Genomic DNA, 27,667 nt, shown 5'->3' on the forward strand with positions numbered 1-27,667 from the left:
TAAAGACATGCGGTGTGGGAGCCGCCGTGAAGCCTCCAGTATGCCCTGGTGGGGGTCGGGGAGACAAAGTCCCCGGGAGCTCTTGGATTTTAAAGATTGTATAGGGCTTTAAATATGTCCTATGTAGTCATCTTTACTATTGTCTGTCATTTTAACAAGGTGAAATTAATAAATGACGGAAATTTTAAGGGTTTGGGGAAACAATTAAGTTCTTCCAATAAAAGTAAGAAATAAATCAAAACATTGTGTCATTTACTTTTTGGAGAGTGTAGGAAATTATTATTTCTTTTATCGTTTACATTTTTCTAACCTAGAGACCACAATTTACCTTAAATTCTAAATTTTTAGGGGGAGGGGATGGTTGCGCAACCACCTCTTTAAAGACCCAAAAAAAACCACCGTACGGTTGCTCCACGGATGACTGAATGTGGGCGGAGCTTATCCATGGTCAATGTTATTTACCTGGAATTTACCTGGCCAAGAGATCAGTTGTTGTGTATATTTTTATGATATACACAGGAAATTTCTCAGGTTATTACAAATTATGCTTAGTGTCTTGATTTGTGCAAAAAAAAATAATTAAAAGTTCTACCTACATGCATACCGCATTTCTATTTCCCGTAAACCTTCAAACTTGGTCATATTTATGCATTGCAGATGACAGGTTTAACCCATTTCTAAACATTTGCTTTTTAAAACTTCTAATTAAATTGTTATATATCGTATATAAATAATTTCCTAAATATAAAATTACCCGGCGTGTCCTGGGAGTTCGCGGTGTCGTGGGTGTAGTACGTAAAATATCCATGTTTCGAGAGAATGAATAAATCCAAGTAGATCTGTGTACATGTACAACCAAATGAAGAATGGTCAAGATACCCCTCAATATGGGCCGTCTGTAGGGTTTCTGTAGCTGTAGTGTTTGCGTAATGGTGGTATCCCAAACAGAAGCTGACACGAAGTCTCTCCCCCCCCTCCTCTCTCTCTCTCTCTCTCTCTCTCTCTCTCTCTAGGGTTTCTGTGGACGTAGTGTTTGTGTAACGATGGCATCCCAAACAGAAGCTGACACGAAGTATACACCCCTCCTCTCTCTCTCTTTAGGGTTTCTGTGGACGTAGTGTTTGTGTAACGATGGTATCCCAAACAAAAGCTGACACATAGCTAGTCTACCCCCCCCCCCTTTCTCTCTCTCTCCCTTACTCTCAATCATTGACTAAATGAGTAATTATTGTCATACGTATGCAACACTATTGCCATGCCATATTATTTCATCTTTATTATTGCTACAGTTTTACACATCTCTCTCTCTCTCTCTCTCTCTTTATAAACATAAAACCGTGATAAATTATAAATAGCTCAACAACTCTCTCTCTCTCTTTATCTTTATAAATATAAAACCGTGATAAATTATAAATAGAAATAACTCTCTCTCTCTCTATAAATATAAAGCCGTGATAAATTATAAATAGAAATATCTCAGTAACTCTCTCTCTCACACACACTCTCTCTCTCTCTCTCTCTCTCTCTCTCTCTCTCTCTCAATATAAAGCCGTGATAAATTATAAATAGAAATATCTCAATAACTTATTTATGCTTTTTTACTGTTGTTTGATTTCTGATTGTGTAATTTATAATCCATGTGGTATCTCAAACAGAAGCATTTTTTAAACTACTGTAACAGTTTTACGCATGGGCAATATAACCATTATACATGTTGATGGGCTGCGCCAATAAAGAATTGTTCATGTTTTTATGAATATAAAGCCACAATAAATCATTAATAGAAAATATTCCAATAACTTATATTTGTTTGGGTTTTTTTTTAATTATTATTATTGTTTGATTTCTGATTGTTTAATCTATAATACATGTATAAAGATGGAGAGAGAAAATACGATGATAAATTGCATTGTGTAGGGGACGTTAGAAATTAAAATATTCTAGGTGCGAGTCAATGCTATCAAAACTCAGGTATACTGGGGCTTTCCTCGAGATCTGAAGACTGCCGATCATCATTAGCCATGATTGTTATCAAAACATCTTTCTCAGGTAGCTGTAGACCACGGTCTCTGCAAACGTCAATCAATCTAAGCTCTATTGTTAAAAGTTTGATTGACCAGCGGCTTATCATTGATCGCGACACAGGTAAAATTTTGGGGGCGTTAACTTAAAGTTGGGTCTTTAAATCCGTCATCGTATTTAAAGTACATAGACCATGTGAATATCAGTCTCGTTGTGATATAGAAATTGTTATTTACAACGATAAGCATAATAGTGTACCACGTGTTCAATGATAACACGTGAGGGTTTTATTTTCAAGACGATAATGCCATCTTTAAATGTCAAACACCCATCTAATATACAAATTGCAGTATTATAGATTTTCTGAAGGCCCAAAATACCTATTGTCAAATCTAGTGTACTTGAGATCTGTCTGCACTAAAGCCACCCGGCGCTGATTGAAATAACAGAACTCTGACTGAATAAACAAAGAGATGAAAAATTAACAAACAAAAAGATTTTCACATGATTATGATTTATTGCCAAAACAATCTTGTCACTTTTGAAGATAGTTTTTTCACGTTTTGAATAAAAAAATCGCTTTTAGCATTTGAAGAAAGGCAAAATCACAGCACGAGCATGGGGTAGACTTAGTATTAAAATGTATGTATGCATATCATTTGTCATTTACAAATTAAATAGCGGGGGTTGGGGGGGGGACTATCTTCATCGGTTTTATATAAAATTCTGCTTGTCTTCCTGTGGCTTATTTTGTATCTGAGTATTGCGAAAAAAGTTCGTTCAAATCAATCTTACAGCCAAAGCGTAGAAAATTGTGGCGTGGATCTACTGTAACGGGACTTTCAGTATTCCCGTGTATCTCCGTGTTCAAAAAGAATAACGAGAGTTTCAGTGTTTAAGAATAAATAATATATTCTTAGTAAAATCACAGGTATTACAAATTAATTAGCAAGATATGAAACAGTATCATAATAAGTCCAAGGGAGTGTGATATTTACTATTTAAAAGCTGTATAATTCTGAATTTAGCCCCAATCTAATTAAAATCAGACTTCTTAGATCCGCGCCGTATACTCTGCGTAAGTATTATAGCGATTTTGAGCGTATCCTAGGATCTGATCTTAATTAGATTGAATTTAGCTCTGGCAGTCCCCGCAATACGTCTAAACCGTACTGAAGTAAGTTGTTAACTCACTCTAGAATCCCGGACCAGCCGGGTCTTACAGTGGCGGATTTAAGGGGAACGCAGCCGCCCTCCCCTAAAGTTGTCAATTTTAAGGTAAATCGTTATCTTGTTTAGATAAATATACTAAACGACAAAAGAAGCAATCACTACCGGAGAAATAAATGAAAAAAATCTTTCTTTTTTTCTTGAATTACTTAATTGGGAGAACTAATTTTTTTTCCTATTAAAATTTGCGTCATTTCATTAATTGCACCTTATTAAAAATGATAGAAAATAGTATAAATGACTAAATAGGAGACATATTTCAAGCCCTATAAAATCTGTAAAATCCAGGAGCTGCCGGAGGCTTCGCCCCGTGTACCCCCACCAAGGCTGTGCCCTGGACCCATCAGGGGCCTCAAGGCGGTCCCAAGACCCCCTATCTAATAAACTAGCTCTCCCCGTAACCGCAATTCCTGGATCCGCCCCTGTGCTACAATCCCGCATAAGATTTAAGGTAGATCGATCATCATGTGGTGTCATAGGTTTTTGCAAAAATCTTAATGAATAATCTGCATGATAGAAATATATCTGTCTGAGGAATTTTATTCACTGGATATAATAAAAAATCTGGTAAACCATCAACACTGAAAAAGTTTATATTTCCCATAGATAAACAATTATTTATGATTTAAAAAATGTTGTCAAGGCCAATAAATCCTATGCTGGAATTTCCTCTACTGGATGCCTATTATACATTGGTTTCCCTAATATCCACAGTTAATCTATACATATTTGTGAATTAGCAGTTTTTTAAAACTGTTTGATATTTAAATGTTGTCACTTCAACAAGATTTTATCTATTTTTATTATTCTGTTTGACGAAAATGTGTGACTTTCTGATGTTGATGTATGCTTCTGTTTTTGTATGTCTGACATCTTTAAAAAGGTTGCAACATATCCATTTTCTTTGGTTATTAATCAAATTAAACTATATTGAGTGGAAATTAATAAAGTTTTTCCACTTTTAACCATTAATATTCATAAGTCACATGAGGATGGAGCGACCTTAAACAAAGGGAAGTAACTCTTATAGAATACCCTCACACTACAAATACTCTGACAATCTAATAAATGTGTGGAGTGGGAAGATCGAAGCTATGATAGATATTCGCTGATATTTTGTAATGATAATTTTTAGCTGAGCACTACATAATTTACAGTGGCGGATCTATGGGTGGGTTTTATTTTAACATTATGAACTAATTTTTTTTTTAGCAATTTGCTATTTTGCGGTCTTTGATTCACCTCTCCTTTTGAGAGAATTTTCTGGATCCGCCAATGATTTTGTTTTCAAGAAATACAACTCTTTCCATGCCACGAAAAATCTACCAGAGTTGTCTTTCTTTATGAAGCAGAAGACACTTGCTGTGAAAACGAAAATGGATGCCGCGCCGTGAAAAACAGTTCTGAGTTCATTTTAGAGATATTTGCAGGTACTTACTAACTTAGTAAAAATAACTATCGGGTACAGTACTATTAGGTATTACTGAATATTTCGTCTTGTTAATTATCTATATATGTGAGTTGCATATGTAACAGGAAGGGAGAAAATGCAACAGACCAGACCGCGACCGGGATTTGAACCCGGGCCCCCTGAATCTCTAGTCAGTTGCTCTACCAACTGAGCTAACTGACCAACGGTGATCGAATGCGGCTGACCGCTACACATAAAACAAATGTATGGGATTGTCGCCCTTTACTTCGCCTGACGTAACTTTGAGTGCGTTAACACCAGTGGCGGATCCAATCAATATTGAAAGGGGTGGGACCTATGTGTGTACTTTTTGCCACCCAAAAAAGGGGATAAAGACCACGAAATGAGAAAAATTACTTTCTTAAAAAATATTCAACCAATTGTGTGTGTGTAGGGGGGGGGGGGGGGGGGTAGTTAACCCACTGCATGTTTTGCTGTACTATCAGAATTGGGGAGATTTCCTCTACATCATGATATTTTGAAATCAATCATTTGTTATTGGTACAGGCTTGAAAACCAAAATGAATTTAAACTACTTAAGGATGCTTATCTATGTAGTAAATCTTTACATTTAAACAGCTAACTGTCATGGTACTCGCTAGTAGAAAAAGCTTTAGAATATATTAAAATTGGATATCCATTAAGAGATTTTAGTCAGTATAGATTTAAGAAAATTGTAAAGAAATTACTCTGTGATAAATACACTGAAACCTGGTACAATAATCGAAATAAATTAATTGATGGGAAACTGTGCACTTATTTTAAGCTTAAGGAGCACTTTGGTTTTGAGAACTATCTTAATAAAATTAAAAATTTTGATATTAGACGATCTATTTGTAAGTTACGGATATCAGCTCATAAATTAATGATTGAAGTTGGTAGATATTCTGGTATTACTAGGAATGAACGAATATGTAACAAATGCAACTCCGGTTTATTAGGTGATGAGATCCATTTTTTGATTAAATGTGAAAAGTTTGCTGATGAAAGAAAATCTTTTTGTGGTGCTATAGAAAAAACAGTAAATTTTTTTACCAAACTCAATGATGAACAAAAATTCATTTACATACTATGTTCTGAAGAGCCATCCATTCTAAATATAACTGGAAAATTTATTTTGAACAATATATGACACTATTTGTATATAACTATGTGTTATGTAATCACTTCTTTCTTTACTTGTGTATGTATATGTACATTATTTGTATGTATTTTCATGCTGCCCCTTGAGGGCCCTTGATTGGAAATAAAAATATATAGTATATAGTATTGTTTAGGCCTCGGCTGTCTGTTACGGAGAATGATGGAATGTTAAAAGGGATTCAAAGATTTAAATAGAATTCATAATATTAGAAATCTTTTTAAACTCAAGAACCACTGGGGTCGTCGCGCGCAAAATCCCCCATGGGGATTTTTAAAAGTTGGCATGTATGACGTGTATTGAGTTCTATGGGAAAATAATTGGTACTCTTTTCCCTTTGAAAAATTTGCAAAATTTGAGGTATGAAAGGCACGGGACGCTATATATTTTTTTTAAAATTTTGGTTAGTGCTTGGAATGAACTTTCAAATGATGTAAAGTATTTGTCTGAAATCAGTATAGTGAAACAGCGAGAGCACCAAAGGTTTGTATTGAGTTCTATGGGAAAATAATTGGTACTTTTTTCCCTATATAGACCCCATTTCTGACTTGTCATGTGATTTAAAAATGCAAGTAGTGATTTTTTCTAGTATATTTGTGAGATGGATGTGTTCTTTGAACTATTGAAAATAAAATTAGACCAAAAAAGTGAGATGGTGGGGCAACCGGGGGGCGGCTGTATCATTTGGAAGGGTGCGGTATCTAGTAGTGGGTATGGGGTGCTGAAGGTGAACTGGCCAGAGGAGGGTAGTAAGCAGGAAAAGGCGTACCGGGTGGCTCTTATGGTAGATATGCACCTGACAAGGTCACAGTTCCCAGGTGGATGTCTGGAGGTTAGCCATCTCTGCCATAAGAAGCTGTGTGTCAACTCGATGCACTAAGTAATTGAACCACATGCCACAAACTTGGAGGGGATGCATTGTTTCCACCAGGGGGTTTGTTGTGGGACACACCTTCCACATTGCATCATATAATGTAATTATATAAGAACAATTAAAATACTAGTGATTTAGTTTAGAGTAATTATGCTCGGAAGCTCCATTATTTTTTTTAACTCGGGCTCGAAGTTCGCTCAATATTACATTTTTCTGGTATTTGACTTCTTGATGCCTCTCATAAAGTTTGTACAATTTTTTTCATTTGACAACTCTTTTACTTTTGTGGGATGGCAATTTCTGATAAGCCTTGTTTAATTCATAATCTTTTTGTACTTTATCTAGGGTTTTGTCCACTGAACCACTGGTGGGGATGGCAGCACCTACCCCTGCACAGAGACCCCGAATAGACCTGCCCGGACCATTATTAGAAGAGTGGACAGCACTGTGCACCTGACCGGAGAAGTTCCTCGTAAATGTTACATTGCGAGGCAGAGATCGTCGCAGGGTTCGATTAAAGCTCTCGACCTTCTGAGAGTTGCTGTTTTTGATCGTCTTGGCCAGGACAGCTGGAGACAATCTTTTTGAGATACAAGCATGGAGCAAGTTCTCATTCTCGGCCGAACAGGGTATTTTGAAATTGTCACTCAGATATGTACTTTTTCTTAACCAGTTACTTTTTAATCCCCCTTTGCACACCAGAGAGTGTTTTCTGCATGATGCATGATCACCCATGTAGCAACGCACCATTGCAAGTTTAGCATACGAGAGCTTGTTTTTCATCTTTGCAGCATCCCCTCCAAATACCTCATAGGCTTGATTTATCTTGGCTGTGCATCTGTCTATTGTCTACTGCATCTAAGGCAAAATTATGCAAAGTTTTTATTCTTTCAGCCTTGTTTCTTCCATGCATGACCTGTGCCAGTTTTTCGTCTCTCTTGATAGACTTTCTGATGTATTCAGACAATGCCGAGTGTCGATATATAATGAATTGGTTGTTCTTTCAGAAGCCCATCCTGATAGAGGGAATGCGCCGCTCGGGTCAGTGGTTACCTCCTGTACCTCGAGGCCAGTCTCACTGAGGAGTTCTGCCATTCCCTCCTTAGCCCAGGTGAACTCATCCCCTATGGTGTGATGCATTGGAAGGTTTGCCCCACATACCCCAGGACTACAACAGTGGTCAACAGTGCCCTCATCAAGTAAGTGGCCATGTTTGGAACAAATTTTATTTTTTGTCACCACTTTAATTATTTGATGTTTTGTGGTGACATTCTCTGCAAAAGAATACACAGTTTGTGTCGCCGGCTGGAATGGTGTCTCACCCACCCCCGAGTACAGGGGGTTATTAGGTCACCTGAATTCATTCAGGTGACCTATTGCTATCTGTTTTGTCCGTCGTCGTTCGTCGTGCGTCATGCGACGTGCGTCGTGCGTTAACATTTGAACATTTTCAGCTTCTTCTCTGAAACCCCTGAACCAATTTCAACCAATTTTGGCATATAGCATCTGTGGGTGGAGGGGAACAAAAATTGTGAAATTCGTGGTCCCTGCCCCCCTGGGACCTGAGGGGTGGGGCAAAAACCATCAAAATGAGTGTAATTTTAAAAAATCTTCTTCTTTACTCTTGGACATCAAGAAGCCAAACTGTGGGCATAATTATAATGAGTGTTGAGCCCTCTACCAAAATTGTGAAATTCATGGCCCCTGGGGCAGGGGTTCTTGTGTTAGGGTGGGGCTCTATTGGTCATATAGTGAAAGTGTAGAAATTCTTTGAAAATCTTCTTCTCTGTCTCTGGGTATGAAGTAGACAAACTAATAGCATGGTAATGATGAGCAAGGATGCCTCTTTATACCCCCCGCAACAAGTTGTGGGGGGGGGGGGGTATACTGGAATCGGGTTGTCTGTCTGTCCGTCCGTCTGTAGACGCAATGGTTTCCGGTCTCTAAAGCATTATCCTTTTCACCTACCGTCACCATATCATATATATGGACTACCCATGGGATGAAGATGTTCCCTATCGATTTTGGGGTCAAAAGATCAAAGGTCAAGCGCACTGGACATTGAAGTAGCAATATGGTTTCCGGGCTCTAAAGCGTTATCCTTTCCACCTACAGTCACCATATCAAACATATGGACTACCCATGGGATGAAGATGTTTCCTATCGATTTTGGGGTCAAAAGGTCAAAGGTCAAGCACACTGGACATTGAAGTAGCAATATGGTTTCCGGGCTCTAAAGCGTTATCCTTTCCACCTACAGTCACCATATCATATATATGGACTACCCATGCAATGAAGATGATCCCTATCGATTTTGGGGTCAAAAGGTCAAAGGTCAAGTGCACTGGACATTGAAGTAGCAATATGGTTTCCGGGCTCTAAAGCGTTATCCTTTCCACCTACAGTCACCATATCATACATATGGACTACCCATGGGATGAAGATGTTCCCTATCAATTTTGGGGTTCAAAAGGTCAAAGGTCATGCGCACTGGACATCGAAGTAGCAACACTCAGAAAAGAGGTAGTTTATACCTATTACCAACACCCTTTGGGAGATTGGGGTAAGCGGGGGTATTCTTAGTGAGCATTGCTCACAGTACCTCTTGTTAAAAAATTGTGAAATTCATGGCCTCTGGATCAGGGGTTCTGGTGCTAGGGTGGGGCTCTATAAGTCATATAGTGAAAATGCATTATTTCTTTGAAAATCTTCTTCTCTGTCCTTGGGTATTAAGTAGACAAACCAATAGCATGGTTATGATGAGCAAGGATGCCTCTTTCAAAATTGTGAAATTTATGGCCCCTGGGTCAGGGGTTCTGGTATTAGGGTGGGGCCCTATTGATCATATAGTGAAAATGCATTTTATTTCTTTGAAAATCTTCTCCTCTGCTGCTGGGTATTAAGTAGACAAACTAATAGTATGATAATGATGATCAAGGATGCTTCTTTCAAAACTGAAATTTATGGCCCCTGGGTCAGGGGTTCTGGTGCAAAGGCGGGGCTGACCACATAGCTATTCAATGTTTCTTCCATCCAAAAGTAAAATTCTTATATTTAAACACAAACCTAATTCAAACATTGGAAGGTTGTTACATGATACTCAGGTGACCTATAAGGCCCCTGGGCCTCTTGTTGTACATACCATCGCTCTGAACAGAGATGGTATGTGGGGACTCATTTCCCCTGAGGGTGTTGATTTCCACCAGCTGGTGACACCTGTGACTCATATCCTCTTTATTAAGGTTGACAATTTTGACCTGAACTTTGTTACTTGATTTTTGTAGGGACTTGCGTGAAGGGGGAGGGGTGTTGGTTGAAAGTAGAATTTTCCTCAACCCATCATTTCCTAAAGGGGTTTGACTTAGGCCAACTTGTAAACCGTAGTTTACAGTGGCAGCCTTTCTCCCTGGGGATTTGGTCTCTACCTCCTCATACAAATTGTACAGGTCAGACAGGAACGGACACTCGGAGTATGTCATCCTCATCCGGGTGGCAAGGCCACGCCTCTCCTCAGTGTCTAGATCCCAAGTCAGGATACCCCGACAGTCTGGACTTCCTTGCTGGTGGAGGCGGAACACCTCGTTAAACATGGCCACTGTCTTGCCGAGATGTAGCAGCCTGTGCGAGTCCTGGTTTACCCTAAGAAGAGTCAGAGAAGTATTCATTTCTCTCATAAAAGGTTTGGAGTGCAAATAGTGTACAGGCAGTTACTTCCCTTAGACTTTGAGAATTATCATACAACACTAACAACTGATGTATTTTTTAATTTTGTTGTTTAAATCTTCCAGATTGGTAGTTAGTCAGATGCATGACTTATTAACTGCTTGTATCATGCCTTAGTTTACATATATCTGCATGTATTTACATTTAGCAGTAGATTTCATGAGAAACACTCTCTTGGGAGCTATATTTTTCATATTCTCTGACGTAACATATAACGAGGTGGTTCCTTTGCCAAAAATGTCTTGAAAATTTCATCGATGATCATTAAATTAATCAAAATTTTACTTACATGTATAGCATTTGAGCATTCCGGCACTCATTTCCACCTTCATTTTTCAGCTTCCTGGGCGTAACAAATGGTGGCACCATGGCCGCGGGAGCATTTCCTGTTTTTCTGAAGCTGAAGGAGGGTCCTTCACTAACTGATCCATTTCAGGAGGCAGTCTTTCATATGGAGCAGGTACAATTTTTTCTTTCACTCTCTGCATGCCCTTATTAGAAGGCACAGATTTGAATTTAAAGCCCTGGGTATTGCCCTTCTCAAACTTTGGCATGTTGGGATATTTTCAATTTTTCCAATTTCAAATTGCAGTATTTTTCAAATAATGGATGTTGTTCAGTGCAGCAGAGCCTGAGCTGTGATGATGTAGTAAAATGCTGGACTGACCCTTATCTAAGATCTTTGTAAACAGATAAGATGGGGAGGCACTGGTCATGTCCCTAATGTTCTTGTGTAAGGGGGGGGGGGTTAAAGTTATCTCACCTACATCAGCAGCTGGGAGAACATATTAAGAACCACTAGATTTATTAGATTCCTACATGGTTTCTCTTTCTTGATCTTACAGAAAATTGTTATTCAGACTTCTTTGAAAAGACATATTTAGCAGTTTTTCTTACTTTTTTTGCAATTTGGGGGGTCCTCCTTAAAATCGGGGTAGAATCTACCCTTATAAAGAAATTGTCAATATGATGCCTTGAAATTATTTCATACATAAGAAAAAACAGAATCGTGTAACTTTAATAACATTTTATTTATTACAGTCAAAAATCAGATCCAAATATCATCAGAATTGTCAGAGTCTTTCACTCCTGGTAATGTCAATGTCCATAGATGGTGCAGCTCATTCACATGGTGACAGATCTCATGACACAGAAATTCCAGAACTCAAATTTCCTACATGTGCACAGGTAGGTTTGTATTGAGTTCTATGGGAAAATAATTGGTACTCTTTTCCCTGTACTTTCGATTTAATACCGGAAGTGAACATTTTAGTTAACTTGTACAACGTTTCAGACTAAGTAAATTACGATGTCAGCGGTCTATTTTTCAGAAAGTAAGTTGGGAATTTTTAGTCTCAAAATTGGGAAAAATCAACGGTTTTTGGCATTGGGAATGGTACCGTTTATCGGTACCAGTTATATAAGGGGGAAAAAAAGCTGGAGCTGCAAAAATATGAAAAGCTTGAGTGACCAGTAATGCCCATCAAGTCTCTGTCGTAAATCTTCTGAAGAATTGCAATGGTTATTGGTATATATAGAGAAATTAATATACATGTATCCTCATGAAGTGTACATTCAAGTTTGTTCATACCATAACTCCTGAGGTCAGGGTGAAGTCACAGAGAAAAACTGTTTTCTTCTAAGATAAATTTTCTATTTAGGAACCACAAATTTAAATTCATTTTACAAATAGATATACAAGCATTATCTTGTACATTAAATTTGTGCACAACACGACTCTTGGGTTCAAGATGGGGTCATAACACTGTAACTCAGATGATCATCTTCATGTGTAGATTACAGTTATTTCATGTTATTAATAAGATGACCCCTGGGGGAAGGATGAGGTAAAAAAGAGTTTTAATTATTACGTATGGTCAATCCAGACATTTTTAATGAAAATCATTTCAAGGACCAAATGAATGCAATTCTTCAAAATTATGTGTTCTAGCATCTTCTTGGTTTGTAGAGTCATAGTTTGTATACATCACCACCCTTGTAGAGTCGTAGTTTGTATACATCACCACCCTTGTAGAGTCGTAGTTTGTTTACATCACCACCCTTGTAGAGTCATAGTTTGTTTACATCACCAGCCTTGTAGAGTCATAGTTTGTTTACATCACCACCCTTGTAGAGTCATAGTTTGTTTGCATCACCACCCTTGTAGAGTCATAGTTTGTTTGCATCACCACCCTTGTAGAGTCATAGTTTGTTTACATCACCACCCTTGTAGAGTCATAGTTTGTTTGCATCACCACCCTTGAGCCCAGGTAGGGAGGATGCACTATTTCCACCTGTAGAATTTAGTTGTGGGGCACAACATCAAAAGTTTATCATGTGTACTAGTCTTGTAGATTCACAATGAAGTTTGTTTACAATACATCATGACCCCAGGGTGGGGGGATGCACTATTTATGCCTGCGGGATTTTGTTGTGGGGCACAGTCCATGAAAAATGCATCATTTTGTGTAAAAATTAAAAATAGAAATAATAATTGAAAAACTAATGATTTGTATCTGAACTATTAAAATGATGCTCGGGATGTCTACTCTTTTGTCTGAACAATGAAAACAATGCTTGGGATGTGTACTTTTTTGTCCGAACAATTAGAATGATGCTCAGGATGTCTACTTTTTTGTCTGAATAATTAGAATGATGCTCAGGATGTCTACTTTTTTTGTCTGAACAATTAGAATGATGCTTGGGATGTCTACTTTTTTGTATCGGGCTCGTGATCCTGTCTACATTATGACTTGCTCGTTTTTGTTTTTGAACTGAGATGTTGATGTGTTTTATTCGAATCGTGTTGTCTATATTTTATCAAGGATGTTGTCCACTAAGCTAATGGTGGGGATCGTAGCAGCTACCCTGCACACAGACATTGAATGGAGCTGTCTCGTCCATTATCAGAAGAGTGCGTCCGATCAGAGAAGTTTCTTGAGGAGCATCACGAGGTACAGGGCTACATTATTTTAAATTATGTATACTTAATTCGTGGTCACTTGGCCGGCTATCAACTTATTTTTTTTAGAATCATCTGAGAACTTTTACTGCCCCTTTGGCCCAATAGATATGAAAACGGTTAGCTCAAATTTCATGACTGAATAAAATAAAACACTTTCAATAAAAAAGTTCTTAGATTTCAAACATTCATTATTGAAACTCACTAACAAATAGTATATACATATTATACCTATTAACCACGTTAACTACTAGCGATTATTTAAGAAAACAAAACAAATATTTCTAATATCTTGAACAAATAAATCAAATCTTCTTGTTACACACTTTATATGTTTAAAGGCAACTATTTAAAAATGAGTCTGATGTTTTATTTGTCATATAAACTAACACTATAGTCAGCATCATCTTTGTTTTGTCATTTTCTTCATGTAAGTGTCCATGTATTCAACAAAGTTCATTCCAACATTTTAATTATTTTCATGCTTTGAGGTGACACTTCCATGGAAGGAGTACACAGTTTGTGTTGCTGGTTGCAAGAACGACTCACCCACCCTCGAGTACATAATGTGTACAGGGGGTTATTGTACATTGCATCACTCTAAACAGGGATCATTACATGTATGAACTTGGCTCCTGAGGGATGTGACATTTACCAGCTGGCAACATATGTGACTCAACCATCTCAGCCTCATTTACATTCTCAATTTTGGCAATAACCTATCATTGAAATTTTTTAGGGACTTGTGTGAATGGGCAGAAGACATTTTCTTAACTCACCACTCCATCATTGCCTGATGTTTGAGACTGAACACTTTATTGAAAATTGATGGGATGTAGCAATCAATGGGTGTCATCATTTGCCCTGAGAAGACTAAGAGAAGTATTCATATTTAATGTAAAAAGTTTAGATCATGTAAAGAGCATGCAGGCATATTTTACAGTGATCTCCCTTAGACTATGTAAATTATAATACAACACTTGTTAATGGTGTTTTTTTTTACATATTAAATGTTTGAATGTTCTAAATTTGGTTCATAGTGAAAGATATGAGTTATAGCTACATGCATTGTACCATATTATAGTACAGGAATGTCTGTATGTCCGTCTGTAGATGGGGTGTATTATGGTACAGCAATGTCTGTATGTCCGTCTGTAGATGGGGTGTATTATGGTACAGCAATGTCTGTATGTCTGTCTGTAGATGGGACATATTTTGATACAGTAATGTCTGTATGTCCGTCTGTAGATGGGACGTATTATGGTACAGCAATGTCTGTATGTCTGTCTGTAGATGGGACGTATTATGGTACAGCAATGTCTGTATGTCCGTCTGTAGATGGGACGTATTATGGTACAGCAATGTATGTATGTCTGTCTGTAGATGGGACGTATCATAGTACAGCAATGTCTGTATGTCTGTCTGTAGATGTGACGTATTATGGTACAGCAATGTCTGTATACCTGTCTGTTTTGATAATGTGTATAGGAGGGCTCACCATCTGAATGCTTTTTTATGATGTTTGAAAAGCCCTCGAATTTCTGGAATTTTTAGGGTCTATAGGGGATGAGATAAGTTCCCATTCCCAATGCCAACTATTCCATTATTGGAAAGGTCCAGGCCCTCGAAATGAAGACCTTTAAAAACCTGAATTAAAATTGTAAAATCCACGGCCCCTCTGTCTGGGTCACGCTCGAAGGCAGGGTCAATATAGGAAAATTGTTATTGACTTTCTAGTCTTAGTGTTACATATAACCAATGTTCAGGTGACCAATAAGGTCAGTGAGTCTCCTGTTTAAAAGAGAACAAGCTGGTTTCCTTTCACTAAATTCAAGAGGATTTTTAATTTGTTCAAACTTTCATTTACCTGTCTGATTTCTGGCCATTCCAGCACTCATTGTCACTTTGGTTTTTCAGCTCCCTGGTCCTCATGAGATGGTGACACCCTGTAGTAGGAGCAGTTCTTACCGGTATCTCTTAAAAGAAGACAAAGGTTTTCTTAGCATCTGATCCATTTCTGGAGACAAACTTTTGAATGGAGCTGGTAAAATTTCTATCTTTTTAACTCATCTGAACTATAAGCTCAAGTGGGCTTTTCTGATCACCAGTTGTCTGTTGTACATCTGTCTGTCCGTCTGTCTGTAAACTTATTTTTTAACTTATCTACAATCACAGAGCCCAATTTCAACCAAACTTAGTACTGTTAAAGGATTAAAAATCGTGTAAATGAAGGGACTCCCACCTTCAAAGGTTGGATAATCAACAAATGAAAAAAGATAGGATGGGATCATTTAAGTATCGTCTCCAGAACTACAGAGGTAGAAATGAAGAAACCTCTTTAAGTCTTTTGAAACCCTCCTTAAATATATTATTATCTTTTTAATTCTGGCTTCAGGGGATAGGATAAGACCATCGGTGCCTGGCAAGGGCAAACACAACAGGCCAATGACCCCAATTATCGTAAAACGGACATTCTGAAATTTATTGGGCTGAAATAATGTACATTAGATCCATTTTTAGTTCTCCAGAGCCGAAGGATTAAGTGAGCTTTTCTGACCGAAATTTGCACATTGTCCGCTGTTGTCGGGGTCATCGTAAACTTTTCACATTTTCATCTTCTTCTCTAGCACCAGTAGGCCAATTTCAACAAAACTTGGCACAAAGCATTCTTGGGTGAAGGGATTCAACTTTGTACAAATGAAGGACCATGCCTCTTTCCAAGGGGAGTTAATAGAGAAATAGTGAAAATACATTGACGATTTATAAAAATCTTCATCTCCAAAACCACTCGATCAATTTCAGCCAATCATGGCATAAATCATTCTTGGGTAAAGGGAATTCATTAGGGGATCATTAGGGGATCAAACTTTTACATGCGAATATATAGGTAAAATCTTTGAAAATCCTCTTCTCAAAAACCACTGCCCCAGGAAAGTACAAATTTACATGAAAGCTTCCTGAAATAGTGCAGATTCAAAATTGTTAAAATTATGGCGTCCGAGGGTAGGATGGAGCCATAATAGGGATCAAAGTTTTACATACAAATGCACAATGTTACCACGTTATATCGCCAGCTATTGTCGTCCACATATGACACGATATGTAAAAATAATTGTTTTGCTTTACTTCTTTAAACTTTACTAAAAAATGCATATTCTGCCCTTGTGCATTTGTAAAACATGTAAGTATATCTACAATAGTTTCATTTGTGTCATGGTAGGTTCTACACTGACTGAATGGGTTGAATGGTTGACAAACACACATGCAATGGCTGCATCTTTTTTCTGGGACACAGAAATATGATGTCACACAAATAAATACACACAAAAGTCGCATGATACACAAAATGTACAGCAATTGATAGCAAATCCCATCGAACAGAGATTTAGTTAGTGTGCACATGAAGATTGGTGGAAGTTTGCAGCCGATAGTAGTTTCGTTTCTCAGTTGTTCATGCGTAGGCAACACTACTGGGCAATTTCAGAGACAATTTTTAATTGAGTATATTAAAGTTATTATTGCAGTTACCTATGCTTACCTGTTTTCATGACACATAATAAATTTAGTTTCGCTCTGATTCAGCGGAGCAGACCAACTATGTATAATTAGGGCTTTTGATCCTTGGTCGTTGGCATTGTCATCGGGGATTTAGAAAGGCAGTTTCACCTTTTGTACCTGAAAACAGGTGGCGATAGGCGAGGTAGGTGTTATATAGGATGTTTAGGGTTTATGGAAATCCGCTGTACACATTTCGATGGCGGTATGTGGGGATGGCGATATAATGAGTGGCGATATACCGAGGTAACTAGGTATGGGGAAAATCTTTAAAAATCGTCTTTTGAAAATTCACTGGACCAAAAAGGTCTACATTCACCTGATAGCTTCCTCACATAGTGTAAATTCAAGTTTGTTAAAATTATTGCCCCCATTCATGGGAAGGATTGGGGCACAATAATGGATCAAAGTTTTATAAACAAATATATAGGGAAACTCTTTAAATATCTTCTAAAGAACCATTGGCCCTTTACATTTACACGAAAGCTTCCTGACATAGTGCAGATTCAAGTTTGTAAAATTCATCAACCCTGGAGGTAGGATGGGGGCACAATAGGGATCAAAGTGGTACATGTTATTATATAGGAAAAATCTTTGAATATGGGCCAAGGTGACTCAGTTGAGCGGTGTGGACCATGGACCTGGTGTAAACGTTTTGTTGTTGACACCAGGTACACTAATTCAACAACACATAATGTTTTCGATTGATTTTTCATCAATCCTTTATTCTTAAATTCTGAGTTGAATCTGCCCTTAAGTAAAAATTGTTGATATGATGCCATAAAATGTATGGAGAAATAGGAATAAGTAACAATGGACTTTTAAGACTCTTTATTCATATATGTACATGGTTTAGGTATTAAACATATTTACAAATACTGAACTTTACATTGGGAGTTGAGGGGGTGGTGAACTATTTTCTGAACTTTACGTTGGGAGGTGAGGGGGTGGTGAACTATTTTCTGGATTGAACGTTGAGACGTGAGGGGTTGGAAAACTGCTTTCTGAACTTTATGTAGTGAGGTGACAGGGATGAGAACTATTTTCTGAACTTTACATTGAGACGTGGGGGGATGGAGAACTATTTTCTCAACTTTACATTGTGATGTGAGGGGATGGAGAACTATTTTCTGAACTTTACATTGTGATGTGAGGGGATGGAGAACTATTTTCTGAACTTTATGTTGATATATGAGGGGATAGAGAACTATTTTCTAAAATTTATGTTGGGAGGTGAGGGTGCGAGAAACTTTTTATTGATGTCGCCTAGGACTTGATGTATACAGAGGTTAGATATTGTGTTATGAATGTTTTCAAATTGAGGTTTGTTCTCAGTTTGGTACATTCAGAATGAATACATGGATTTTTTGTAGACATTCATGTCCTAATAGCATAATATAATGGTGTGAAGAAATCATTTTGGTTACCTAATCCTTAATGTTGAAATAAATTTTACAGGGTAGCAGTTACTCGAGATGTCTGGCTGATTGACGAAGATAATTGCCCTGCGCCTGACATTCTTGTAGGACTTGGATAGCTCTATCACTGTAAAAAATGTCAGGTTTGTTTATGAAATTATTCAAAATGTTCCGTTTTTATGCCTCATTCATGCTGTGACTGGGGCATGTAGTGTTAACTCTTTTTAGCTCACATGAGCTGAAAGCTAAAGTGAGCTATTCTGATGAATTATTGTCCAGCATCAGTCTATTCGTCTCTTCCTTAACTTTCTTTCAACATTTTCGACTTCTTCTCAAGCATGTACCACAGCTCTAATATCAGCCAAACTTGTCTCAAATGGGTAAAATGGGGTCACAATGGGTGATCAAAGTTTACATGGTGATGCATAGGATAAAGCATTAAAAATTCTCAGGGAACAAAAGGGTCATAATAGAAATCATATTGATATGCAAGCATTTATTCCCAGGCAGTGCAGATTCAAGTTTGTTCAAATTAAGGTTGCTAGGGGTAAGGTGAGGCCACTATAGGGAATCAGAGTTTTACATAGGAATGTATAGGAAGTATCTTTAATAATCTTACATCAGGGTCATGAATACTTTGATATACAATTATCCCCAGGTAATGTAGTTTAAAGTTTCTCCCAATCTTGGCTTCTGGAGGTAGGATGGGGCCACGATAAGGGATCTAAGTTTTAAAGGGAGATATATAGGATACATATTTAACAATCTTCTTAAGAAAAACAGGGTCATGATCACTATATGTTAATGTGCAAGCATTTCCAGGAAGAGCAAATTCAAATTTGTTCAAATTTTGCCCCTGGGGATAGGGTGAGATCACAATAGGAAATCAAATTGTTATATAGGGATTATAGGAAAGGCGTAGATAACGAACAGTGATCAATCTCATAACTCCTATAAGCAATACAAAATAGATAGCTGGGCAAACACGGACCTTTGGACACACCAGGGGTGGTATTAGGTGCCTAGAAGGGGTGAGCATTCCCTGTCGACCGGTCACACTCGCCGTGAGCCTGATGTCCTGATCTTGTAAACAGAGTTATCTGTAGTCAAAATCAGTGTGCCAAGAAAGGACTAACAATCGGTATGAAACACGTCAGACAGCATAGGGAATATCTTTATAACTCTGACAACAGGGTCATGAATACTCATACTAATATACACGCATCCCAAGGTATTAAAATTGAAGTATTTTCAAATCATGGTTATAGCGGGAGGGGGAGGGGGTTAAGATGGGGTCATAATGGAATCAAAGTTTAAGTGGGACTTTGTACAAAAACAAATCATCCGGAATTGATAGGTTTCTTAATGCTGACTCAGAAATCTTGAATCACGTGATTTGAAATGACAGGAAATTTGTTGTGTAGAAGCCTGTTTAATAGAAGTTGTTTATGAAAAACAAATAACTCCCCAGCTCCCCAAATTGGACGTGCATCAAATGAAACCCCCTTTTATGTACAGCATGGCATGGAAGAGAAAGCGTGGGCAGGAACAAAGACATAATGAACTCCGATAAGCCATATAGGAGGAGATATGTACACAAACTAGTTTACACTCTCCACCCCTCAGATCCACTGTAACTTTGTACAAAAATAATACTTCTCCCCCGGGAAGAGGGGAGACATAAATACCCCTTAAAGGATCCAGACTTACTTTTCAAGTATGGGATTATTTTCTGCTGTAGGACAGCTTAATTTTCCATGAATATTTGTAGACATAGCTGTTTGCTATAAAAAATACAATGGACTAGATTGGAAGTCAAACCCAGGGTCCCAGAATATCTAGTCAGGTGCTATTAGAAACTCTAGTCAAGTGCTCTCAGAATCTCTAGTCCGGTGTTTTCAAAATCTCTAGTCAGGTGCTCTCAGAATCTCTGGTCAGGTGCTCTCAGAATCTCTAGTCAGGTGCTCTCAGAATCTCTGGTCCGGTGCTCTCAGAATCTCTAGTTAGGTGCTCTCAGAATCTCTGGTCCGGTGCTCTCAGAATCTCTAGTCAGGTGCTCTCAGAATCTCTAGTCCGGTGTTTTCAAAATCTCTAGTCAGGTGCTCTCAGAATCTCTGGTCAGGTGCTCTCAGAATCTCTAGTCAGGTGCTCTCAGAATCTCTGGTCCGGTGCTCTCAGAATCTCTAGTTAGGTGCTCTCAGAATCTCTGGTCCGGTGCTCTCAGAATCTCTAGTCAGGTGCTCTCAGAATCTCTAGTCCGCTGCTCTCAGAATCTCTAGTCCACTGCTCTCAGAATCTCTAGTCAGGTGCTCTCAGAATCTCTAGTCAGGTGTGCATCCAAGTGAGTAACATGGAACCAGCCTCAGGCCAAGTTAAAATGTCATGCTTAAAGGTAATTCATCAGTCACAAATACAAGAGCCTCATAGGCAACAATGCTCACCTGAATCAAGATAAACCCTCTTATTCTGCTGTTGGGATCTTGAAAAAGATTTGTTTTCAACCTTTATTTCAAAAAAAAAAATTAACCCCATATTGTGATCCTAACATAGCCCAAAATGAGCACTACATAACCTTGATACAAGGTCAAAGGTCATGGTATCAGATGAAAGGTTTTCCCATAAGAAATCTATATATGAAGTATGAAAGACCTACCTAAATATTTAAGGAAATATTGCCTTAGATAAGTTTTTCTACAAGTAGGTCAAGATCAAGGTTAAGGTTACAAGGTCAACAACTTTGGTAGGAAAGGATTGATTGAATATTGTTTAACGTCCCTCTTGAGAATATCTCACTCGTATGGAGATGTCACCACTGCTGCCCCATTTAATCGCCTTCTACGACAAGCAAGGGGTACTGAGGGCCTATTCTAACCCGGATCCCCACGGGATCGGTAGGAAAGGAAAGGCCTCATCAATTATTGTGACAAGGAAGGAAAGGAATGGCCTTGTCACAATATCATCTTATCAAAGGGTACCGTCATAAGATATTTTATATACAAAACATGAAAACACCAGGTCATATAGTTCCAAAGATATGATCTTGATGAGGTTTTCTTAAAAGTTGGTCAAACTCTGAAGTCACAAGTTTAAAAACTTTGATACGTAAAAATGTTTTGTCACAAGAAGAACATATAAAAAATGAAAGACCTATCACTCACAATTCAAAAGTGATGAGCAGCAAGGTTCAAGTTTCAGCTCAAGTTTTGAAAGATAAGTCAAACTTTAAGGTCAAGACTACAAACTCAAAGAAAATGGTGTAAGATGTAAGGTTCTGTCATAAGGAATCTATATACAAAATCCAAAGGCTTTATTTAAATAGTTCAGGAGATACTGCTTGAGTTTGGTATTCTTAATAAAAAGTCAAACTCTAATTACAGTTAAGGTCACAGGGTTAAAAACTATTAGGAAGGTCTTGTTGCATATAATACCGATATATGAAATATGAGAGGCATATGACCCACAATTCAAAAGTTAGTACACATGTAGCAATGTTAAAGTAGGGGGCAGACATACAGGACAGGACAATATGCCCCCCTCCCCGGATATAGTCGCAAGAGAATAAACACTTAAATCCGCACACCTGCTACACTTGAAAATGATTTGTTTAAGTGAATTACCTGCACTATCTGAACGTGTTTGCATATTAACATGACCCTGCTGTTGTTGAGATGAAGAATTTCAAAAACGTGTCCCTAAATATCCCCGTATAAAACTTGTGTCCATTATTGCCCCCCCCCCCCCCCCCCCCCCGAGGACAACATCTTGAACAAATTTGAATCTGTACTACCTGGGCATGCTTGCATATTGATGTGATTAATTATGACCTTCTAGTCTTGTGAAGATTTTTCCTCTCTATCTCCATGTAAAACTTTGATCTCCTGATGACGTCCTACCCCACCCCCGGCAGACCGTGGTTCTAACAAACTTGTATCTATGATACATATCAGGAAACTTTTACATCAATCTCAATTTTTCTGGCCCAGTGGTTCTTGAGAAGATTTTTAAATGACCCCACCCTATTTTTCCCTTTTCTTGATTATTTCCCCTTTGAACTTCATTTGAACAAACTTGAATTCCCAGAGGAGATCATAATGCGAAAAGTTAATAACAACAGACAAATTGTAATGGGAAAAGTTCCCTTTGTACTGTGGATATCGGTGTGGATATCTCAGAGGTTAGAGCACCTGACTATTACATATGTAATACAGGGGTCTCGGGTTTGATTCCTCGTCCAGTCAAACCATTGATATCAATCTGGATAGTTCAGTGGTTAGAGCACCTGACTAGTAATACAGGGGTCTCGGGTCCAATCCCTGGTCCTTTCATATCGTGGGAACGAAGGCCTTGGATTCGATCCCCGTTGTGACACCGGTTCAGCCATATCGTCTTTTCCTTCCCATTACATTGACATATATGTAAACATGTAAATATATGACAGACTATCCTTGACAATTCAGTTTGATATGATTACACTTTGTTTATTTTGTAGGACGGTGGAGATTTAGATAAGTGGTGTGACGTTATTGATGGTAAACAGAAGACTGTGACCTTGAATCTGAAGACCTGTGATGAAGACCGGACGTTTGGGGTCACTCTCTGTTACAGTACTACAAATCTAAGTAAGTACTCAGTAATAATGTAAGACTGAACTCTGTATCATGTTTATCTAATATATACATTGTAAAATCAAACACATATTGAATTAATTCACAAACAAAATAATGTTCTGTTAAACTCACAAACACAAGTACATGTTACACATCACAAACAGAGGACTGTAATGTACACAGGGCTGTAATTAACACAGGCTGTAATTAACACAGGACTGTAATTAACACAGGGCTGTATTTTACACAGGATTGTAATTAACATAGGGTTGTTATGTACACAGGATTGTAATTAACAAGCAGATGTAATTAACACGGTGTTGTAATTTTACTCTCTGGTTAGACATGTAATTAACACTGTGTTGGTAGATGTAATTAACACTGTAGAGCTGTGTAATTAACACTGTGTTGGTAGATGTAATTAACACTGTGTTGGTAGATGTAATTAACACTGTAGAGCTGTGTAATTAACACTGTGATTATAGATATTGGATTTTCTTCACTTTAGCAGTGTGACGCTCAGCCACAAAGAGGTTGTCTCTGATGTCCACACATAAACCACATGGACCGCGTAAACCACAGTGAATGTAACGGAGGAACTGTCCGTCCTGATCTAGGATGTGGATACGGCGATTGTTACCGTCTGCTGTCAGGATGTGACTCTGGCTGTCTGTAGTGATGCCGTGTGGAGTAAATGATTGCTTGGTATTAGAGCGATGACCAGTGTATCTAAATCGGAGTTTTCCTGACTGATTGACCACCACTACTGCACTAGCTCCACAGTCAGCCACACAGATATCCAGGTTCTTGTTCTCACTGAGGTATTTACTGTCACCATCAGATGAGTAGAGAGGACGACCCTGATCATCAAACTGAATGCTTTGTTTCTCTGTGGAGCCGGAGTAACGCACGACTTTGGATTGTTTGACATCATCACTGTCCATGATAACCAGGAGGTCGTTACCCGCGGTACAGCAGACAGAGAGAGGTCTCCACCCCTGTAGTGTGATCACGGTCTGTATCTGTTTATTCTTAATTAAGTTTATAGTGTTATCATCATAGTCAGTATAAACAAGATCTCCGTCCCGTGTCACTGCTATGTCTATTGGTCTGTTCCCTGACTTGGTTTGTATTGATGTCAGTAGTTTACTCTGGAGGTTGAGCAGCTTCATGGTGTTGTTTATCCCGCATGTCCAGACTTGATCTTCACTCAGACAGCTAACACTGAATAGTCTGTCTAAGAACCTGCTATACCCAGTGTTTATGGTGGCGGTGACGCGCGGCTCATCAAGCAGTGGTTTGACTGGAGGAGACGATACAGCTTCTGCTGACTTCATTGTGTCGCCATGTTCTGTGTTAATGGATAATGGCGGCAGAGAACCAAACATTTCATTGAGCTGATCTTTGTTTATTTTCTGAGGAGAGAGACTCGGTACTGTAACGCGGACTTTAGGCGGTAATGTTCTAAATTCAGAATTCCTAGATTTGTAAGTAGAGGTTAAGGAGACGTCATTTAATTTTAGGATTGATTTCAAGTCGGACATGATCTGTTTGAGTTCCGCCATTTTCTGTGTGATTTCTTCTGTATTTTTATTTAGTGCCTCCAGATGTTTAGTTTTCATCTCCGCAATGGCGGATTTCCGTCGGTTGACAATGGCGGTAATCTCCCGGTGTAAGATTTCTCCTTGTTGGTCAGCAATTGTGGTCAGTTTCCCGTATTTCGTTTCTAACTCGGCTTTTTCAGTTTGCACATCGGAGGCCATTTCTTCATATCGCGGGTAAATTCTTGTCTCGAGTTCTTTTAGATCTTTTTGTAAACTTTCTGTTTTAGCGCTGAGTTTTTCCAGGATATCTGACATATCGTGACCTTTGTGTTTACCTGAGGAGACGCAGGTAGAACAGACAGGAATGTTGCATTCCTCGCAGTGAAGTTCGCAGTGTTTTTCGGGGTGTTTCGGACATTTTGGGTAGTTAGGGGTAACCTTTCTCTGTAAAAACGGCACGACATTGTGTCTTTTAGACGAGTCTGAGAGATGCTTTACTGCACAGTTAACACAGAGATTTATATTACAAAGTTCACAGTGACTCTGTAGGGGGACAGTTTCACAGAGGTCACACAGTAGGACTTCCTGAGCACTGCGCCGGGGATGCATTTCTGATGGCGGGATCACACGAGAACTTTACTGTCAATAAAAAAAGAATCTTAATTAGAGACGTTGACAGGTCAAAACAATTGAGAAGCTAGAATTATAGCATGATATGAAACACTGTGGTCATTGAATTTGATATTTGAAATGAAATTTTATGAAATTAGTAACGAAGTGAGCAGATCGATTCCGTTGATCACAGGTTAAGTGATCAGATCTATCTCATTAATCACAGAAATATCGATACTACTAACACTACAATGTCAGAATGCGTATATATAATTTTGTCTCACCTTAAAATCCAACATGGCCTCCCTGTTCTTTCGACCTTCCGTCTAGTCCTGAGAATTAAATACCTGTGCGGCGTGTCAGCCTGTATACACTATCTACGTGTTATCGATTGTCTAAATAGTTTTAAAACTTGTTTTGACCTGAATCACGTTGGGTAGCTGTGTCAACATTTCCGTCAGAAGATAGAATTTCCTTTCATAAAAAATAAAATGCAATCAAATATGTATACAATGAATAACTGCTTTCTTTAATTATACTTATTGTAATTACGCCCCGTGCACACAAATAATATTGCGTTTAAGGTACAAAAGAAAAATTTGCAAGGTCAACTTGACGACACTGGGGAGGAGAGGGGGGGGGGTGTCATTCAGTGGGTCCCCGTTTGACTCGTAACAGTGAGGGTTCTTTATTTTGACAACGCCCACCATGACACGGGACCCCTGTTTCCATCGTCATATCTGAAGACCTGTGGCTTATAGTTCTACATTACAGGGCGCTTTGTAAAGGGCCATTAACTACATTTGTGAAATATTTTACTCATGCACGTAAATTGCGATATTAACTTTTTTATGTATATTTTACTTCAAAGCATCAAAAATAAAACATGCATATATTTATAAACATATTAAGGGACAAGAATAAAAGTTCAGTGTTTGACAGTTTCTTATGTTAATGTTAATTTTATGCTCTTCTTGATAGTACATTATATATATTTAGTAGTTAAAGTTTTGAATTGAATTCATGTATCAAAAGATGACCCCCCTCTCCCCCATTTAATGTTTAGGCCGTTTTAGTTGATGAATCAATTAAGGATTGGGTAGGCGGGATTATTTTTTTTTGTTTTTTTTTTGAGGAAATAATTTTTATTTTATTTTTACTATTTCCCCTCCGATCTGCCCCCCCCCCCCCCCCCCCCCCCCCCTCACTGTGAAAAAAATGACATGTGCCTATTTAATGAAATTCAACGTTTCTCCACCTTTAAACACACAACCTCACATCTCAAATTTTTTATTAGTACATGTAATTGTTTGTAAGGGTATGGAATCGTTATCTCACCAGAGGGAGCGTTATGCAAGCTATATTTTCCTGACAGACATTTACAATAAATCGCTCACCTGTGTACAGATAAAGGACATGTAAATTACCCGTATTTTAACGTCCAGGAGAAGCTTGCGTAATGTGCTCTCTGGTGAGAGAATGCCATGAAATACGTTACGCATTATTTTGTATATCAATGTACATGTTGTTAACATATTTTGTTTTCTATTGTAGAATGAGTTGAGTGGGAAAATGAGCCTCCAGATGTATATGTACATGTGTATATTATAATTAAACTTCTGTTGCACTCGCGCATGCGAGGTTACTCTACATTAGGTGTTCGAGTTTTATTTCCTGAATATTTTAGTTTTTGTTGAAATAGTAAAATACAGCAAAAATTTAAAAAAAAAAATTCTTCCAGTGATTTATTGAAGAAAAATCACAATATAATGCTTGTTATTGTATTTTGGAGGTTTATATATAGTCAGCGAAACCAACGATCCTCCGAAACCAACACGTACAATATCACACCCATCTCTCGGAAAACAGGATGATCGGGATAATGCTTTATAAATTAAAAACCAAAAAAGTTTACAATCCTAAACCGGACATATTTTGTGGAAATGTCTGTTGTGTGTAAAATCATTATAGGATTGAATATATAAATTATTTTGTTCATGGAGAAATGAATATAAAAACCGAATCGCTAACTTTGTTTTAAAAGAGTTTGCAATTCGGTTTTTACATTCGTTTCTCCACGAAGAAAACAATTTATATGTTAAATGCTTGTAATTCAATTGCAAATTTAAAAAATGTCTGTTTCCGTGAAATGTATTAACAACAGAGTCGAAATAGAAAAAGCTGCAGATTCGCGGAGTAATTTACACGCATGTCGGCCGCCAGCAGAAATCGACAGCAATTGCAGTTTTCTCTGCTTTACTGCAAGGTACACAGTTTGGGACATGCGTATATTAAAAAAAAAAAGCATTGTCGATCAGCCTCAAATTAGGGGCCGAAGGAACGCTTCCCGTCTGTTGGTTGAAGTAGACAGATTCATAGAGTGGGTGCCTGACACACTTATTAAATTTCTCACTATCACTTAATAGATTATCATTATTATTAGCCGAGACTATATTGGACAAAGTTTTGCTCATCACGAGTTTTGGATAATTTGTACATTCCCTTGAG

General features: G+C 38.1%; 1 protein-coding gene and 1 long non-coding RNA gene across 4 annotated transcripts in view; one reads left to right on the forward strand and one right to left on the reverse strand.

The window, feature by feature from the left end:
• The window catches only part of LOC130047667 (uncharacterized), a 151,431-nt gene extending 124,622 nt beyond the window's left edge, over positions 1–26,809 (forward strand). The window contains exons 1-13 of one of the 3 annotated variants that reach the window (XR_008796481.1): positions 4,606–4,682; positions 7,084–7,367; positions 7,746–7,937; positions 10,023–10,395; positions 10,801–10,921; positions 11,503–11,649; positions 13,287–13,415; positions 14,163–14,305; positions 15,341–15,467; positions 18,437–18,539; positions 22,886–23,015; positions 23,512–24,017; positions 26,714–26,809. This is a non-coding gene — a long non-coding RNA (uncharacterized LOC130047667). Of the gene's footprint in view, positions 1–4,605; positions 4,683–6,943; positions 6,984–7,083; positions 7,368–7,745; positions 7,938–10,022; positions 10,922–11,502; positions 11,650–13,286; positions 13,416–14,162; positions 14,306–15,340; positions 15,468–18,436; positions 18,540–22,885; positions 23,016–23,511; positions 24,018–26,713 lie in introns of those variants that run through there. The other 2 variants (XR_008796483.1, XR_008796482.1) reach the window with 2 other exon arrangements.
• Positions 23,046–25,537, reverse strand: LOC130047657 (uncharacterized). Its single transcript, XM_056143032.1, has 2 exons — positions 25,444–25,537; positions 23,046–25,186 (listed from the first exon to the last, which is right to left on the reverse strand). The coding sequence occupies exon 2, from the start codon at positions 25,154–25,156 to the stop codon at positions 23,483–23,485; it is 1,674 nt and encodes a 557-aa protein (XP_055999007.1). The 5' UTR covers positions 25,157–25,186; positions 25,444–25,537; the 3' UTR covers positions 23,046–23,482.
• Positions 26,810–27,667: the final 858 nt, after the last annotated feature.

The sequence above is a fragment of the Ostrea edulis genome, chromosome 7 (genome assembly GCF_947568905.1).
Source record: "Ostrea edulis chromosome 7, xbOstEdul1.1, whole genome shotgun sequence".
In the NCBI taxonomy this organism is placed as follows: Eukaryota; Metazoa; Mollusca; class Bivalvia; order Ostreida; family Ostreidae; genus Ostrea; species Ostrea edulis.